General features: G+C 35.1%; 1 protein-coding gene across 1 annotated transcript in view; it reads right to left on the bottom strand.

Annotated features, from left to right (window-relative positions):
* Positions 1 to 17729, bottom strand: part of HTR2C (5-hydroxytryptamine receptor 2C) — a gene marked incomplete at both ends in the record, with an annotated part of 130611 nt that extends 112882 nt beyond the window's left edge. The window contains 2 exons of the mRNA XM_082609446.1: positions 12832 to 13145; positions 17695 to 17729. Of these exons, the coding sequence (XP_082465572.1) occupies positions 12832 to 13145; positions 17695 to 17729 (349 nt within the window). The remainder of the gene's footprint in view (positions 1 to 12831; positions 13146 to 17694) is intronic.
* Between the last annotated feature and the right edge of the window lie 575 nt (positions 17730 to 18304).

Below are 18304 nucleotides of genomic sequence, written 5' to 3'. Positions count from 1 at the left end.
ATACTTTAAAAATTATATTTTAATGATAATGTTATAAATATAATGCTGTGTTAATATTATAATTATATCAATATTGATAATACTTTTAGGGCTTCCCTGGTGGCGCAGTGGTTGAGAGTCCGCCTGCCGATGCAGGGGACATGGGTTCGTGCCCCGGTCCGGGAGGATCCCACATGCCGCAGAGCGACTGGGCCCGTGAGCCATGGCCGCTGAGCCTGCGCATCTGGAGCCTGTGCTCTGCAACGGGAGAGGCCACAACAGTGAGAGGCCCGTGTACCGCAAAAAAAAAAAAAAATATTGATAATACTTTTAGCTTTAACTATTAATATTAATTAGTAATAATGTTGATATTATATATTAATATATTTTATTAAGGGATTCCCTAATATTGGGCCAACATAGTGTTACTGGAATTAATCCCAGTTCATCGTATAATATTTTTTATATGTGACATTGGATTCTGTTTGCCAATTGTTTATAAAGAATTTTTGTCATAAGTGATGTTGGTCTATAATATTCCTTCTTTGTGCTTTGTCTTTATTTGGTTTATGTGTTAAACCTATGCTTGCTTCATATAAGAATTAGGAAGGTTTTTAAAAAATTTTTCAATGGTCTTAAACAATTTACGGAATATTACAACTATCTGGTCTTCAAACGTTTTAAAGAATTTCCCAGGGGCTTCCCTGGTGGTGCAGTGGTTGAGAGTCTGCCTGCCGATGCAGGGGACACGGGTTCGTGCCCCGGTCCGGGAAGATCCCACATGCCGCAGAGCGGCTGGGCCCGTGAGCCATGGCTGCTGAGCCTGCGTGTCCGGAGCCTGTGCTCTGCAATGGGAGAGGCCACAACAGTGAGAGGCCCGCGTACCGCAAAAAAAAAAAAAAGAATTCCCTAGTGAAACTATCTGTATCTGATGTTTTTTTTGTGTGGTAGGTCCTTGATAACTTTATTTCTTCTACTGAAATTGTTCTCTTTCTTTCTATATCTAATGAGGTCAATTTTGCTAACCTGGTTTTCCGTGGGAAACTACCTGTTTTTTTTAATGTTCTCAATCAATTTGCATATAAACCTACAAAGTAATCTAATTTTTAAAATTTACTTTGCTTCAATGGTTATTTTCCTTGTTATTTCTTATTTTGAATATTTATGTTTCTTCCTTTTTCCTTGTTTCAGTTAGCTAGTGTTTTTATTTTGTTTAAAAGTTGCTTTTTAAAAAAGCAGGATTTTGATTTATTAATTAGGTATATTGTTTTTCTATTCTCTACCTAATTAATTTCTGCTTTTATCTTTAGTTTGTTTCTTTGTGCTTTCTTTTGAGTTACTTTGCACTTCTTTTTCAAAGTTGCTTTCTAGGAATTTAATTCATTTGTGTACCTTCATTTTTACTTATAAAGGTGATGAAGGCTATGAATTTTCCTTTGATCATCGCTTAAGTATATTCTATAGATTTTGATATGTAGTGTGTATTCTATCATATTTCTAAAGTAGTCTGTTCAGTTTGCATTTGTCCTTTTGATCAACAGTTTAAAATTTGTTATAACTTCAAGATCAGATGGTCTTTAAACTTTTGTTGTTAATACTTTCTAGCGTTATTGTGTTCTTATCAGAAAGTAGTTTTCATAATAGTTTTACTTTTCTAATATTTTCTTTGTGGCCTAATGGATAATTAATTTTTGTGACTGTTCCATGAACTGGTGAAGAATGTATACGTTCTATGATAAGGGTATAAAGTTTAATATACATCCATAAGACATACATGTCCAGTTTTTTTGTACTGAGTATGATATGTTAAAGTCTCCCATTAGCAGAATGTGTCCATAAATGTATCCTTCCATGTTCTTTAGTTTTTGCTTTTAAAAGAGCATTGCTGTGTTATTGGGGGCATAGATATTCTTAACTGCTATATACTTGTTAATTGCAGCTTATTATCATAAGTAAGCATCCTTTTTGGGAAAAAAAAAGCATCTTTTTTTTTTTACTCTTACTGTTTTTTTTTATTTTTCATTTAAAATTTACTTTGTCAGATATCAACATCACAATTTCTGTTTTCTTAGTGTTTCTATTTGCTTAGTATACCTTTGCCCATCCCTTTATTTTAACTGTTATGATTCACTGGGTCATGAGTTCCTCTAAATATAGAGAGTATAGTTGGGTAATTTGTTGTAAGCCAACTTGAAAATCTTTTATTTTTAATGGTAAGTTAGGTTCATACAAGTGTATTGCTATTACTGGTATGTTTGTTTTCAACTCTATCATTGTATCATGGTATAATGTTGAGAGCATTGTTTTATTTTCTTGTGTTTCTTCCTCTACTTGACTTTTTTTTTTTACTCTTCTATTAATTGCATTTCTTTTGGTTTTAGATAGGTTTGTCTTTTTTTTCTAGTGGTTAACCTTATATCATGTTTATATCATGTTTTCTTTACATCCTGTTTAATACTCTTAGACCTCTCTTTTCTTACGAAATCTAGTTTTTCTGGTTTACCATTTTTTGGAGTCATATAAATTAACACCCATCTTTTGTTTATAGAAAAATCAATGAAATTATTCTAGTTTCTTCTTTCTCTTTCCCTTTCTCTTTTCTTCCCAATTTTTGGTTGCATTGCTTCTAAGTTGTTAGAGTATATAACAAATAATATATATCATATAAGATATGACAGTATTCTTATGCCCTTATACCACCTTTATTTCTGTCTTAGCTCTAAAATTAAATATATTAAACACTCATGATCCATCTTTTTGAGGAAAAGTTCCCAATCATCCCTTTGTTAGATGAATCTTATCCATTATTCAGTTTCTTAAGAAGGACTTATGGGTTCAGAATTCTCTGGGTTTAAAAAATATTAAACTTTTTACAGCCTTGATGGCCAACTTGTCTGGATACAAAATCTTGGTTTGAAACTTTGAGTATTTTTCTTTTTTAAATTTCAGGTATAACTTACATACAGTAAAATTCACCCTTTTAAAACTGCATACTAGAATATATAGTTTTTTTAATTTTGAGAAATATATATACAACCACTACCACAATCAAGATATAGAACAGTTCCATACTACCAAAGTAAATGCCCCTTTGGAGTCAGCATCGCACGTTCAGACCCTGGGAACTAATGATCTGTTTTCTGTCTTTATAGATTTACTTTTGAAAGAATATCCTATAAGTGGTTGACCTTTATAAAAATATTGCTTCATTGTTGCTTTGTTTTGTTATTTTTTAAAAATTATGAAGCCAGTCTAATTCTCTTGCTTTTGTAAATTTTTTTTTTTCGGTATGCAGGCCTCTCACCGCTGCGGCCTTTCCCATTGCAGAGCACAGGTCCCAGACGCGCAGGCTCAGCGGCCATGGCTCATGGGCCCAGCCGCTCCACGGCATGTGGGATCTTCCCGGACCGGGGCATGAACCCACATCCCCTGCGTTGGCAGGCAGACTCCCAACCACTGCACCACCAAGGAAGCCCTATTTCTTATTTTTGCCTGAAGATTTTTCTTTCTATTTAAAACCTAATGTCTCAGATATATCTCAGAGTTGATTGTTCTAGGTCAAATTTTTGGTACTGGGTTGGCCCTATCAATATGTACATTTAGACCCTCTTTTATTTCTGGAAAACCTTCCAGGATTATAGTTCTAACTATTAATTCTGTTCCATTATATTTTTTTCTTTTTAAGGATTCTCATTATACACACATTGGATCTTTTATTTGCTGGTGTTCCATCTCAAACACTTTCTTTTTGACCTCTTTTACTTCTTTCTTCATCTCATTTTCATTCTTTCTGTTGTTTCCCTGTTCTTCTTTAGTGCCCCTTATTAAGTTTTCATATTAATCTATTCTTCTTTAGGCACTTTTAATTTAATGTTCATTCCAATATGATTTTATCTTTTTCTCCTATTTTATTCTCTTGGGTTCAATCAACTTTTGCTCTATGTTGACCAATTTTTTTATCCATTTCTTTTCTTAGTTTTTAGATTTCTACTTCAAGGTTTTGTTTTTTTTTTAATAGATATGTCTTTAAATGTTTGAGAAAATTTAGTTTATCTTGAAGTATTTTGTTACAGCTTTCTTGTTTTTTTATCATTCTTTATTTGTGGGAACTTTCATCAAATGGCTTTTTTTATTATCATGTTCTGCTTTCTTTTTATAGTAGCTTGGTGTAGATGAAAGTTGGTTGCATCTTTGAATTTGTATGAACATGGCTAGCAGTTTGTGGGTGGTTTCCATGGCTAGCAGTTTGTGGGTAGTTTCCAAGATTCCAAGCTCTGGAGCACCCTTTTCTCTTCATGTAACAAAGTATGATTTCTTTATTGGAGGAGTTTTGGGGTACAGTGGAGGGCAGTGGGGAGAGGGTTGATGGGTTCTTACATGTTGACATTTTTTTGTCTTGTAAGATGATGAAATTTCCCCTCTTGTTTCTTTTTCCCTTCACTGTGCATCTTTTTTCAAAAGTCACCTCTCCCTTTTAACCCTTTTGTACCTCCAAAGAGTTCCTCTCCAACACTGCTTTCTTGAGTCCTATGTACACTTCTAAGTCAATTCTCTAAAGGATGAGCTTCCAGAGAAGTTTCTCAGAATTTTCATACTTGGGGTAGACTTTCTTTCTTATGATGATTTTAGATCAATCTTAGGCTTCCTACTAGCTTTCCTCCTCTCTCTTTCATCTAGTATTTACTGGACTGCCCTTCCTCTTCACAACAGCACGTGCTGGGAGCCTAATAGAGAGCTCATTGTGATCTCTTATTTATTTTCTACTTAAAGATAATTTGAAATTTGGATGTTCTCCAAATTAGGTGGTGGTATTGTATAGTTTTATTTGTTTTTGTTGTTCTTTATTGCTTGGGGGTGTGGTGATGGATGTGTTAGGATATTTGGATTTAGGCTGATGCCACTTTTTGACCACCAATATATTTTTAGGGAGAAACTGGCAAAATGAAACAGACACCACAAGACAAAGTATACCTTCTAAAGCACATTCATTCCAGTGACCTTTTCTTACATAATTTGGAGCTATAGTTTGGTAAAATGCTCACAGAGAAGGTAAAATACTTATACTTTGAGATTAATGCATCATTCAAACTCAGTAAATATAAGGAAAGTATATTTCCTGAGAACACTATTTATAAAATGCCTATTGAGACAATCTATTACCACTGTGTATTTAGAACAGGATAATTAATTTGTAAGTTCCATGTGAGATTATTTTCTAGATGCAGTAATCTTCTTTTAGGACTTGAGAACTAGATACACTTTCAGTATCAGTCCTTCCAGTCTAATTCCATTACACACTCCAGGGAAAAGGGAGTCTATTTCACTCCCTTGTGAGATGAGCATATTGGCAATGAAATTCAAACTGGGTTCTCCAACTCCCTAGGAAAGAAACTTTTCAGTATAGTATAAGTGGTTTTGATTGTTCTTAATAAATATTAGTTAGAAACAAAAGTTAGGATAAAATGAATAGGGCAAAGATATGGCAGAAAATCAAAAGAAAAATGAAAAGCTCTCTAAAATCATATATCAAAACTTTCAGTGCTTGAATTTTTATTGTGATAATATGACCTTGAACTTATATAATTAGAAATTAATTTTTATCACTGTCTCCTTTTAAAAACATGAATTATAGACTCTAGGAAGAAGAATAGCTGTTATTGAGTGCTTATTATATGCCAAGCACTTAGTTTGTCAATATTTAAGAAGATTACTTAAAATATGTTTTTAAAGATGATGAGCCTTGGGGACCTTCAAGATGGCAGAGGAGTAAGATGAGGAGATCACCTTCCTCCCCACAAATACATAAAAAATACATCTACTCAGGTTTCGGAGGCTCAGGTTTCAGAGGTCAGATCCCAGGGAGAGGGACGGGGGTTTGCTGCATGAAGACAGACTGAAGGGGGCTAGTGCACCACAGCTAGCCAGGAGGGAGTCTGGGAAGAAGTCTGGACCTGCCTAAGAGGCAAGAGACCATTGTTTCAGGGTGCACGAGGAGAGGGGATTCCTTCCCTGTCTGCCCACAGAAGGCAGAGCACCACCTAAATGAGCTCCAGAGACAGGCGCAAGCCGTGGGTATCAGCTTGGACCCCACAGACCGGCATGAGACGTTAATGCTGCTGCTGCAGCCACCAGGAATCCTGTGTACAAGCACAGGTCACTATCCACAGCCCCCCTGGGAGCCTGTGCAGCCCGCCACTGGCAGGGTCCTCTGATCCAAGGAGAACTTCCCTGGGAGAACATACGGTGTGCCTCAGGCTGTTGCAACGTCATGCCAGCCTCTGCCGCTGAGGTTTGCCCCACATTCCAATTATAACTACTGTTATAACTACGCCTCCTGCCCCCTGGCATGAATGAGCCAGAGCCCCCTAATCAGCTGCTGCTTTAACTCCGTCCTGTCTGGGCCAGAACAGATGCTGAGGGCGAGCTACATGCAGAGGTGGGGCCAAAACCAAAGCTAAACCCCAGGAGCTGTGCGAACAAAGAAGAGAAAGGGAAATTTCTCCGTACAACCTCAGGAGCAGTGGATTAAATCTCCACAATCAACTTGATGTACCCTGCATAAGTGGAATACCTGAATGGACAATGAATCATCCCAAAATTGAGGTGGTGGACTTTGGGAGCAACTGTAGACTTGGGGTTTGCTGTCTGTGACTGATTTGTTTCTGATTTCTTATGTTTATCATAGTATAGTTCTCAGCACTTGTTATCATTGGTGGATTTGTTTATTGGTTTGGTTGATCTCTTTTTTTAAATTATTATTTTATTTTAATATTTATTTATTTATTTATTTATTTATTATTGTTTTTTTTCTTTCTTTTTTTCTCCCTTTTCTTCTGAGCTGTGTGTCTTGACAGGGTCTTGGTGGTCCGGCCTGGTGTCAGGCCTTAGCCTCTGAGGTGGGACACCCGAGTTCAGGACATTGGACCACCAGAGATGTCCCAGCCCCACATAATATCAATTCGTGAAAGTTCTCCCGGAGGTCTCCATCTCAACACTAAGACCCAGCTCACCCCAAGGGCCAGCAAGCTCCAGTGCTGGATGCGCCATGCCAAAAAACTAGCAAGACAGGAACACAACCACACCCATTAGCAGAAAGCCTGCCTAAAATCATACTAAGTTCACAGACACCCCAAAACACACTGCCAGATGCAGCCCTGACCACCAGAAAGACAAGATCCAGCCCCACCCACCAGAACACAGGCACCAGTCCCCTCCACCAGGAAGCCTACACAACCCACTGAACCAACCTCACCCACTGGGGGCAGACACCAAAAACAGTGGGAACTACAAACCTGGAGCCTGCAAAAAGGAGACCCCAAACACAGTATTTTAAACAAAATGAGAAGACAGAGAAACATGCAGCATGAAGGAGCAAGGTAAAAACCCAATAAACCAAACAAATGAAGAGGAAATAGGCAGTCTACCTGAAAAAGAATTCAGAGTAATGATAGTAAAGATGATCCAAAATCTTGGAAATAGAATGGAGAAAATACAAGCAACGTTTAACAAGGACCTAAAAGAACTAAAGACGAAACAATGATGAACAACACAGTAAATGAAATTAAAAATTCTCTAGAAGGAATCAATAGCAGAATAAATGAGGAAGAACGGATAAGTGACCTGGAAGATAAAATAGTGGAAATAACTACCACAGGGCAGAATAAAGAAAAAGAATGAAAAGAATTGAGGATAGTCTCAGAGTCTGCTGGGACAATATTAAAGGCAACAACATTCAAATCATAGGGGTTCCAGAAGAAAAGAGAAAAAAAAGGGACTGAGAAGATATTTTAAGAGATTATAGTTGAAAACTTCCCTAATATGGGAAAGGAAACAGTCAATCATGTCCAGGAAGCACAGAGAATCCCATACAGGATAAATCCAAGGAGAAACATGCCAAGACACATATTAATCAAACTATCAAAAATTAAGTACAAAGAAAAAAAATTAAAAGCAGCAAGGGAAAAGCAACAAATAATATACAAGAGAATTCCCATAAGGTTAACAGCTGAACTTTCAGCAGAAACTCTGCAAGCCAGAAAGGAGTGGCAGGATATAGTTAAAGTGATGAAAGGTAAAAACCTACAACCAAGATTACTCTACCCACCAAGGATCTCATTCAGATTAGATGGAGAAATTAAAATCATTAAAGACAAGCAAAAGTTAAGAGAATTCAGCACCACCAAATTGGCTTTACAACAAATGCTAAAGGAATTTCTCTAGGCAGGAAACACAAGAGAAGGAAAAGACCTACAATAACAAACCCAAAACAATTAAGAAAATGGTAATAGGAACATACATATCAATAATTACCTTAAATGTAAATGGATTAAATGCTCCCACCAAACGATATAGACTGGCTGAATGGATACAAAACAAGACCCATATATAAGCTGTCTACAAGAGAACCACTTCAGACTTAGGGATACAATACAGACTGAAAGTGAGGGGATGGGAAAAGATATTCCATGCAAATGGAAATCAAAAGATGGCTGGAGTAGCAATTCTTATATCAGGCAAAATAGACTTTAAAATAAAGACTATTACAAGAGACAAAGAAGGACGCTACATAATGATCAAGGGATCAATCCAAGAAGAAGATATAGAATTGTAAATATTTATGCACCCAACATAGGAGCACCTCAATGCATAAGGCAATGCTAACAGCCATAAAATGGGAAATCAACAGTAACACAATAATAGTAGGGGACTTTAACACCCCACTTTCATCAATGGACAACTTATCCAAAATGAAAATAAATAAGCACAAGCTTTAAATGACACATTAAGCAAGATAGACTTAATTGATATTTATAGGACATTCCACCCAAAACCAACAGAATATACTTTCTTCTCAAGTGCTCATGGAACATTCTCCAGGAAAGATTATGTCTTGGGTCACAAATCAAGCCTTGGTAAATTTAAGAACATTGAAATCATATTAAGCATCTTTTCCAACCACAACTCTATGAGACTAGATATCAATTATAGGCAAAAAACTGTAAAAAATACAAACACGTGGAGTCTAAACAGTATGCTACTAAATAACCAAGAGGTCACTGAAGAAATCAAAGAAGAAATAAAAAAATACCTAGAAACAAATGACAATGAAAACACAATGACCCAAAACCTATGAGATGCAGCAAAAGCAGTTCTAAGAGGGATGTTTATAGCAATGAAATCCTACCTCAAGAAACAAGAAACATCTTAAATAAACAACCTAACCTTACACCTGAAGCAATTAGAGAAAGAAGAACAAAAAGACTCCAAAGTTAGCAGAGGGAAAGAAATCATAAATATCAGTTCAGAAATAAATGAAAAAGAAATGAAGGAAACGATAGCAAAGATCAATAAAACCAAAAGCTGGTTCTTTTAGAAGATAAACAAAATTGATAAACAATTAACCAGACTCATCAAGAAAAAGTGGGAGAAGACTCAAATCAACAGAATTAGAAATGAAAAAGGAGAAGTAACAACTGACACTGCAGAAATATAAGGGATCATGAGAGATTACTACAAGCAACTATATGCCAAAAAAATGCACAACCTGGAAGAAATGGAAAAATTCTTAGAATAGCACAACATTCTGAGACTGAACCAGGAAGAAACAGAAAATACGAACAGACCAATCACAAGCACTGAAATTGAGGCTGTGATTAAAAATCTTCCAACAAACAAAAGCCCAGAACCAGATGGCTTCACAGGAGAGTTCTATCAAACATTTAGAGAAGAACGAACACCTACTTCTCAAACTCTTCTAAAAGGCTGCAGAGGAAGGAGCACTCCCAGACTCATTCTATAGGCCACCATCACCCTGATACCAAAACCAGACAAAGGTGCCATAAAAAATGAAACCTACAGGTCAACATCGCTGATGAACATAGATGCAAAAATCCTCAACAAAATACTAGCAAACAGAATCCAACAGCACATTAAAAGGATCATACATCATGATCAAGTGGAGTTTATCCCAGGAATGCAAGGATTCTTCATTATACACAATTCAATCAATGTGATACACCATATTAACAAATTGCAGGATAAAAACCATATGATAATCTCAGTAGATGCAGAAAGAGCTTTTGACAAAATTCAACACCCATTTATGATAAAAACTCTCCAGAAAGTAGACATAGAGGGAACTTACCTTAACATAATAAAGCCCATGTATGACAAACCCACAGCAAACATTGTTCTCAAAGGTGAAAAACTGAAACCATTTCCTCTAAGATCAGGAACAAGACAAGGTTGCCTGTTCTCACTGCTATTATTCATCATAGTTTTGGAAGTTTTAGCCACAACACTCAGAGAAGAAAAAGAAATAAAAGGAATCCAAATTGGAAAAGAAGTAAAACTGTCACTGTTTGCAGTTTACATGATAGTATACATAGAGAATCCTAAGATGCTACCAGAAAACTACTAGAGCTAATCAATGAATTTGGTAAAGTAGCAGGATACAAAATGAGTGCACAGAAATCTCTTGCATTCCTATACACTAATAATGAAAAATCTGAAAGAGAAATGAAGGAAACACTCACATTTACTCTTGCAACAAAAAGAATAAAATACCTAGGAATAAACCTACTTAAGGAGGCAAAAGACCTGTATGCAGAAAAGTATAAGACACTGATGAAAAAATCAAAGGTGATACAAACAAATGGAGAGATATACCATGTTCTTGGATTGGAAGAATCAACATTGTGAAAATGACCATACTCCCCAAAGCAATCTACAGATTCAGTGCAATCCCTATCAAATTACCAATGGCATTTTTCACAGACCTGGAACAAAAATTTTACAATTTGTATGGAAACACAAAAGACCCCAAATAGCCAAAGCAATCTTGGGAAAGAAAAACGGAGCTGGAGGAATCAGGCTCCCTGACTTCAGTCTATACTACAAAGCTACAGTAATCAAAACATTATGGTACTGGCACAAAAACAGAAATATAGATCAATGGAACAGGATAGAAAGCCCAGAGATAAACCCATGCACATATGGCCACCTTATCTTTGTTAAAGGAGGCAAGAATATACAATGGAGAAAAGACAGTATCTTCAATAAGTGGCACTGGGAAAACTGGACAGCTACATGTTAAAGAATGAAATTAGAACACTTACTAACACCGTATACAAAAATAAACTCAAAATGGATTGAAGACCTAAATGTAAGGACAGGCACTACAAAACTCTTAGAGGAAAACATTAGGCAGAACACTCTATGACATAAATCACAGCAAGATCTGTTGAGAAATGGAAATATAAACAAAAATATACTAATGGGACCTAAGGAAACCTAAAAGCTTTTGCACAGCAAAGTAAACCATAAACAAGATGAAAAGGCAACTGTCAGAATGGGAGAAAATATTTGCAAGTGAAGCCAATGACAAAGGATTAATCTCCAAAATATACAGTCAGCTCATGCAGCTCAATATCAAAAAACAAACAACCCAATCCAAAAATGGGCAGAAGACCTAAATAGACATTTCCTCAAAGAAGGTATACAGATTACCAACAAACACATGAAAGGATGCTCAGCATCACTAATCATTAGAGAAATGCAAATCAAAACTTCAATGAGATATCACCTCATACCAGTCAGAATGGCCATCATCAAAAAACCTAGAAACAATAAATGCTGGAGAGGGTGTGGAGAAAAGGGAACACTCTTGCACTGTTGGTGGGAATATAAATTGATACAGCCACTATGGAGAACAGTATGGGGGTTCCTTAAAAATCTAAACATAGAACTAGCATATGACCCAGCAATCCCACTACTGGGCATATACCCTGAGAAAACCATAATTCAAAAAAGAGTCATGTACCACAATGTTCATGCAGCTCTATTTACAATAGCCAGGACATGGAAGTAACCTAAGTATCCATCAACAGATGAGTGGATAAAGAAGATGTGACACATATATACAATGGAATATTACTCATCCATAAAAGGAAACAAAATTTAGTTATTTGTATTGAGGTGAATGGACCTAGAGTCTGTCATACAGAGTGAAGTAAGTCAGAAAGAGAAAAACAAATACCGTATCCTAACACATATATATGGAATCTAAAAAAAAAGTTCTGATGAACCTAGGGGCAGGACAGTAATAAAGACACAGATATAGTGAATGGACTTGAGGACACAGTGAGGGAGAAGGGTAAGCTGGGATGAAGTGAGAATAACATTGACATATATACATGTAAAATAGATAGCTATCTATTTTACATGTATATATTTACCACATGTAAAATAGATAGCTAGTGGGAAGCAGCTGCATAGCACAGCGAGATCAGCTTGGTGCTTTTTGACCACCTAGAGGGGTGGGATAGGGAGAGTGGGAGAGAAACAGAAGAGGGAGGGGATATGGGGATATATTATACATATAGCTGATTCACTTTGTTATACAGTAGAAACTAACACACCATTGTAAAGCAATTGTACTCCAATAAAGATGTTAAAAGAAATGAAGATGATGAGCTTCTTTCATCTTTGTATAAAAGCTGGTACTAGGTATGTGTACTGCCCAGAACATAGGGGTAGGCACATGTTTCTTTCACTGTAACATTCTGTATATTGGAAGGCAATTGTCATTGTTTACAAATGACACTGAGCAGTAGAGTATCTATATATGATTTTAATATATTATAAAACATTTGTTTTGCTTTTTCAAGAGTCTGCTACTGATTTATTTAATAAATATGATACATACATCCAATTTCTTCTGTCACACAATTTTCTTTTTTCTTTATTTTCCAAATGATACGAGTAGAATAATTAACTTTCTGATTTTTTACGATACCTGCCACAGATTTATGACATGATCTGAGATCAAAATACTAATAAATTTGTACTTACCATAAAGGATTGCAAGCAGAGACAGTGGCATGACAAGTAGTCCCACTAGCATATCAGCAATGGCTAGGGACATTAAGAAATAATTGGTGGCATTGTGCAGTTTCTTTTCCAAGCTTACTGCCATGATAACGAGAATGTTGCCACCTATTGTCAAGATTATTATTATGACGATTGAAAGTGCTGGCCAGTTTTGTACCCCGTCTGGGAATTTGAAGCGTCCACCATCGGAGGTATTGAAAATGTCAGTTACTATGGCTGCTACTGGGCTCACAGAAATATCACATTGCCAAACCAATAGGCCAATCAGGTGCACACTGAAAATTAAGAAAAAAATAATCAGGTATATATTATATTGCTTGTACCTAATAAATTACTTATATAAATCAACTGCTTTTCCTTTAACAATCATTATTATCATCATCATCATTTCTACTCTCAATTAAACCTCAGTATCTCTTCTTTCTCTCCCCACATACTTTTATTGAATGCTTAATATGAGTCAGGCACTTAGCTTACTGAAATATATATGTATAATCTCATTTGATCTCATACAACATCCTCATGAAGTCAGTACTGATCTATATCATGTATAAGGAGAGACTGAGGTTCAGAGAAGTTAAGTAACTTTCTCAAGGAAATATAGCCAGTAAGTAGCAGGGGCAGGGTCCGTACTCAAGTCCCCTTGAATTCAAAGCCTGTGTTTTAGACTTTCACTCTACACTCAATCTGAAACCACAGTATTGTTTGACTTGCTGAGTGACTTTATGCTGGCCCATAATTTCTTAATATCTGTCCTGTAAATTTTCCTTCTACCTGACACTCTCCCCATTTCTGTCCTATGTTTTCTGGTGTTGTTCTAGGTTAGAAAATGATTTGTGGTGATAATTAACTCCTACGGGTTTGCTGCTTTCCTATGCTGGAAAAGAAATCTCTTAAGTCATTGAAAATGTACACCTCTCATGATGGTACTTATGTAGATTTTTACTGGTAGGAATTTCAGGCCAAGTGGCAGACTAATGCAAGAGAGTGGTTATGTTTTGTACATTCCAAGTTAATTTCCCCCGATGGTGATATGAGATTTATTCAAGTTTCATACATTAAGTCCTTAAATTGTCTCATGAAACTAATATTTATTTTCCTTAATAAGATAAACAAGAAAGATAAGTATATTCAATAGTTCCTGCTTAAAAGCAAGAATTATTATCTGTGAATGACTGTCTTATGTGTATTCTATGTTCAGTAATAGTTATTTAATGAATACTAAGCAACAACTATACTATATGTACTAGTTGTTAAACCCTGATATTATTTATAGAGAAGAAAATTTCCTCTACTGGTACAATATGTGCTAACCAATTCTCTATGCAAGAAAATTGCATGGGGGATGACACATGACATTACAAAATCCAGAGTCTGTGAGTTCTCCATGTAAAAGTTTTGATTTCATTATCTCATTCACTTGTTCTTTGAGCTAAAAATATTATTTCTACAGGGAAAATATATGTGTGATTAGATTGACTATCACTTATCAATCATCAGAGAAACTTGCAGTAGTAACACTAGATGATTATGATTATCATAATTGTATCTATAATATTATACACACACACACACACACACACACACACACTATACTTTCTGAACCAAAACTGGAACACTGAACCTGAAAAATTATTGGCCTTATTTAAACTTAAGTAAAATATTATAATAATTTTCTACCATGTTTAAAAATTATTTCTCTTAATATCTTATTAATATACTTTATGTATTTTAACATAATGAAGAAATCATGAAAATATTTTGACTTCCTCATTCTACAAGAGGTGAAAACTAGTACTTCGGACATTTAGCTTAAAACTACTTCCTCATTAGTCAAAGCTGCCTGATATCCTAAGCATCGTGTCGGTGGGAGATATACATAGTAATTTTTTTCAAATAATGAGAAGTAATCATTAATTTCTTTCCAACGCTGGATGTATTCTTTTTTCCTGGGACATAAAAAATAAGCTAAAATAATATGTAATTCAAAAAATCTATATCCTAATTAATTTGTGGTTAAAGTGAATAGAAATTATTGAAATAAAGGACCAAATAAATAGAAGCAAGGTATTTGCTTTCAGCTTTGATTATTCTGTCACTGTATTTGTTGCATTTGGCATGCGGCCAATGTCCTGGCTACATGACCTAAATGATTTTTTTTGACCAGTCACTTAACCTCTCAGAAGATCAATTTCCTCATCTTTACAATGAGGATGATCTTTATCACATTATTGTTGTGAAAATTAAATGATACATGTAAAGTCTCAAAATAATACCTTTGTCGTAATAGGCCCTCAGTAAATGTTGGAGCTTACCTTCTTTCTGCCTTCAAAGTTAAACAAAAGTATTTTGTGGTAGCTATACCCTAACTCAATGTACTTCAAAATTTGTCAAGAATTTAAGTCCTGGTTTTATTTTAAGAAGGTACTTATTTATGCAGAACTGGCTCAGATAGTAATTTTAAATCCAAGGTCTTTTCTGGCCTAGCTGTTGAAAAACATGTTCTTCTGAAATTAAAAAAAAAATCTGGTTTAAATTAGTTGATGATCATTTCAAGTAGTCCCACAAGACTTTATGCTCACAATAATATGCTGCATCTTCAACCGTCAGTTGCAGAATCACAAATATATTTATTCTTAAGCCTAGATAATATGGTCCTAACAGGATATGCAGTGCAACTTCAAATTTTCTCAGTAAATTGTGAAAACATCTAAATCCTTTCACATTTCTGTAAAAATGGTAGAAGAATGCAAAATAAAATTGTATATAACAAAAGTACATGAAAAACTATGTCCAATTATGAATTTTATGATTTGAGTATCTTAGAACTTTGGGGTAGAAAACCACTTAAAACATTCATCTTGCCTACCTCTGCTGGTCAAATATATTTTTACTTTTTATTAAAGAGTCCATGAGACAAATACTGAATTATTGAGGAAGCTTGTAGAATCTAAATATATCTTTTGTGAATTATTAAATAAAGTAATGGTGTTGGGAAAAATCCTGACAGAGTTTTTACTTCAGTTTCCTGGTTTCAATTCAATTCAATTTAATAAATTCTTATTGAGCACTACTTATGAGCAAATTATTATGATTTTTACTGCAGTCAATCCTATTTTCTACTGTATTGTAATCAAGAATTGGCTGTATTGTAATTAAACCTAATTTCTAACATTTACATGCTCAGTGAAAAACATACAGTCCTTTTACAGAAGAGGAGTAGTCTAGGTCTTGTTTCTAAAGCTTATATTGATTGCTATTAAGCCCATAGATAGTGAGAAGCAGCCACATAGCACAGGGAGATCAGCTCGGTGCTTTGTGACCGCCTGGAGGGGTGGGATAGGGAGGGTGGGAGGGAGGGAGACGCAAGAGGGAAGGGATGTGGGAACAGATGTATATGTATGACTGATTCACTTTGTTATAAAGCAGAAACTAATTTTAAAAAAAATAAAGAGCTGTGGCAAAAAGGCAAAAAAAATAAAAAAATAAAAAAATAAATATAACCCATTGGGGGAAAAAAAGTCTCATAAAATACGTGCACAAAAATCACAATTTCTATCTGAATAGTTCAAATAACTTATTCATTGCTACTAAGTTTTGAATGAAAATATCTGACATTCTTAGTAGATAAACAAAATTGTAATTTGATTTAAAAGTCTGAGTACATTTTAAATCTACTGAGTTTTTGCATGGCATATGACAATGGGCGTTAGTAGAAGAGATGAATGATCCCTTGTTTCTCTTAATGTAATGGAAAAAATTCTATGTGAATTCTTTAATTCCATAGCAGAATAATTTGGTACCCTTTAAGGTAGCCCTGCATTTGGTATATGGATCAAGGGCTATATACTAAGTTGTCCTTTCATTTTCCCAGACCTGGCTCTTCTTTTCCCTTCTTTATCACTGTCCTTCACCCTTTCCTTTTCCTCTCTGCTCTAGTTTTCTTGGAACCACGTATCCTTGAGACTATCATCACTACAATGTACAATGACATCCAAGATGGGCTATAATGGTGCATACTGCCGAGGATCCCGTGTTGATGTACTTTATATCTACACTGCTCTGTAAACTTTTTCCTCAGTGAGCACTTTTATAGAAATCACAGAGGAGATTGTGCAGGAGCAAGGCAATTCAAGGCTTCTCAGTTGTACTGATCAGAGTTTACAGAGCCCTGGATCTTGTTTTCCATGCCCCCATTCCTCAAAGAGTAGGTTTAGAAGAAAGCAAACCAACCTTTTACTAAGTTAAAAAGAAGATATACCTGGATTAGATCATGTTTTGAGTTGCTTAGTGCTTGAATTCAACGCTTTCCTTATCACTTTTATGTTATGTTCTATTGACTTTAACTACTAGTTCATTGCCTCAAGGCTACATCCTGTCCAGCTACATCCTCCAACCCCTATTTCCTGACTTCTCTCTCATTCTTTTGCAACCTTAACTATTTTTCATAAAACCAGAGACTTGTAAAGACATTTATTCTCTTTGCTGTTTAGTTCATGCAGGAAGGAAGAGGAAAGAACCTTTCTTATTTCTACATTTTAACCATACAGAAAGCAACCACAAGTATCAGAATTCTTTTTGTATGATATTACTTGTTTGAATATATGAGTGGTTGTGTTTAATTGGAGTTCAAGTTATTGGTTTTTTTCCCATTTATTGTTTTTGAATAGAAAACACCAGTAATATTAGTCTATTGGAATGCAAGTCATTTATACAGATTGAGGCAAATATAGCTGAATAATCATATAAAACCCTTTTTAACATTTTTGAGCAAACCACTATGAAAAGTTATTTTAAAAAAATAATAGGTAATAACATCCTTACAGGAACGAGTGCACTGCCTTCCTCAGGTTCACCATAATTGCTTCAGTCTTAAGCAACCAAAGTTTAAAATTGAGAAGAGGAAATTTAACAGACTGGATTCATTATGCCATCCTTTCTGGGGAGAGAAAAAAGAAAAAGAGAGTTAGTTAAAAGTTTAAATAACTTTAATAACCTTCGATTAAATAAAAGTAAATATATTTATTAAGTGATAAGAAATAATCAATACTAAATTTAGCAAACAAGCAAGCATATTATATAAGCGATAAAAAATGGCAAAGAGAATAGATTTTTCATTTATTTACCAATATAAAACCATCATAATTTTTCTAAAATTTCTTGTATATACTTTCTTTATATGGGGCTTCTACTAAATCTCCCCCTGCTGGAGTACAAAGCAGTGTTTTGAAAAAGAAATTAAGAATATATGCTTCTTAATTTGCAAACTATTGGAGGAAAGTTTGTGATCCAATAATTAAGTAGCATGTATAAAGTAAAAAGGTTTCATCTTATAGAACAATGAAAAACTAAAACCAGTTTTAAGCATTTTTATAAAGTGAACATATTTTGTACAACATTTCTAATTTTTTTTTCCAGTGAAGCAATCTGCTTT

Source organism: Mesoplodon mirus (assembly GCF_964341445.2).
Source record: "Mesoplodon mirus genome assembly, chromosome: X".
In the NCBI taxonomy this organism is placed as follows: domain Eukaryota; kingdom Metazoa; phylum Chordata; class Mammalia; order Artiodactyla; family Ziphiidae; genus Mesoplodon; species Mesoplodon mirus.
Note: the sequence above shows the minus strand (reverse complement) of the source record. Positions and strands in the feature narration are given on the sequence as shown.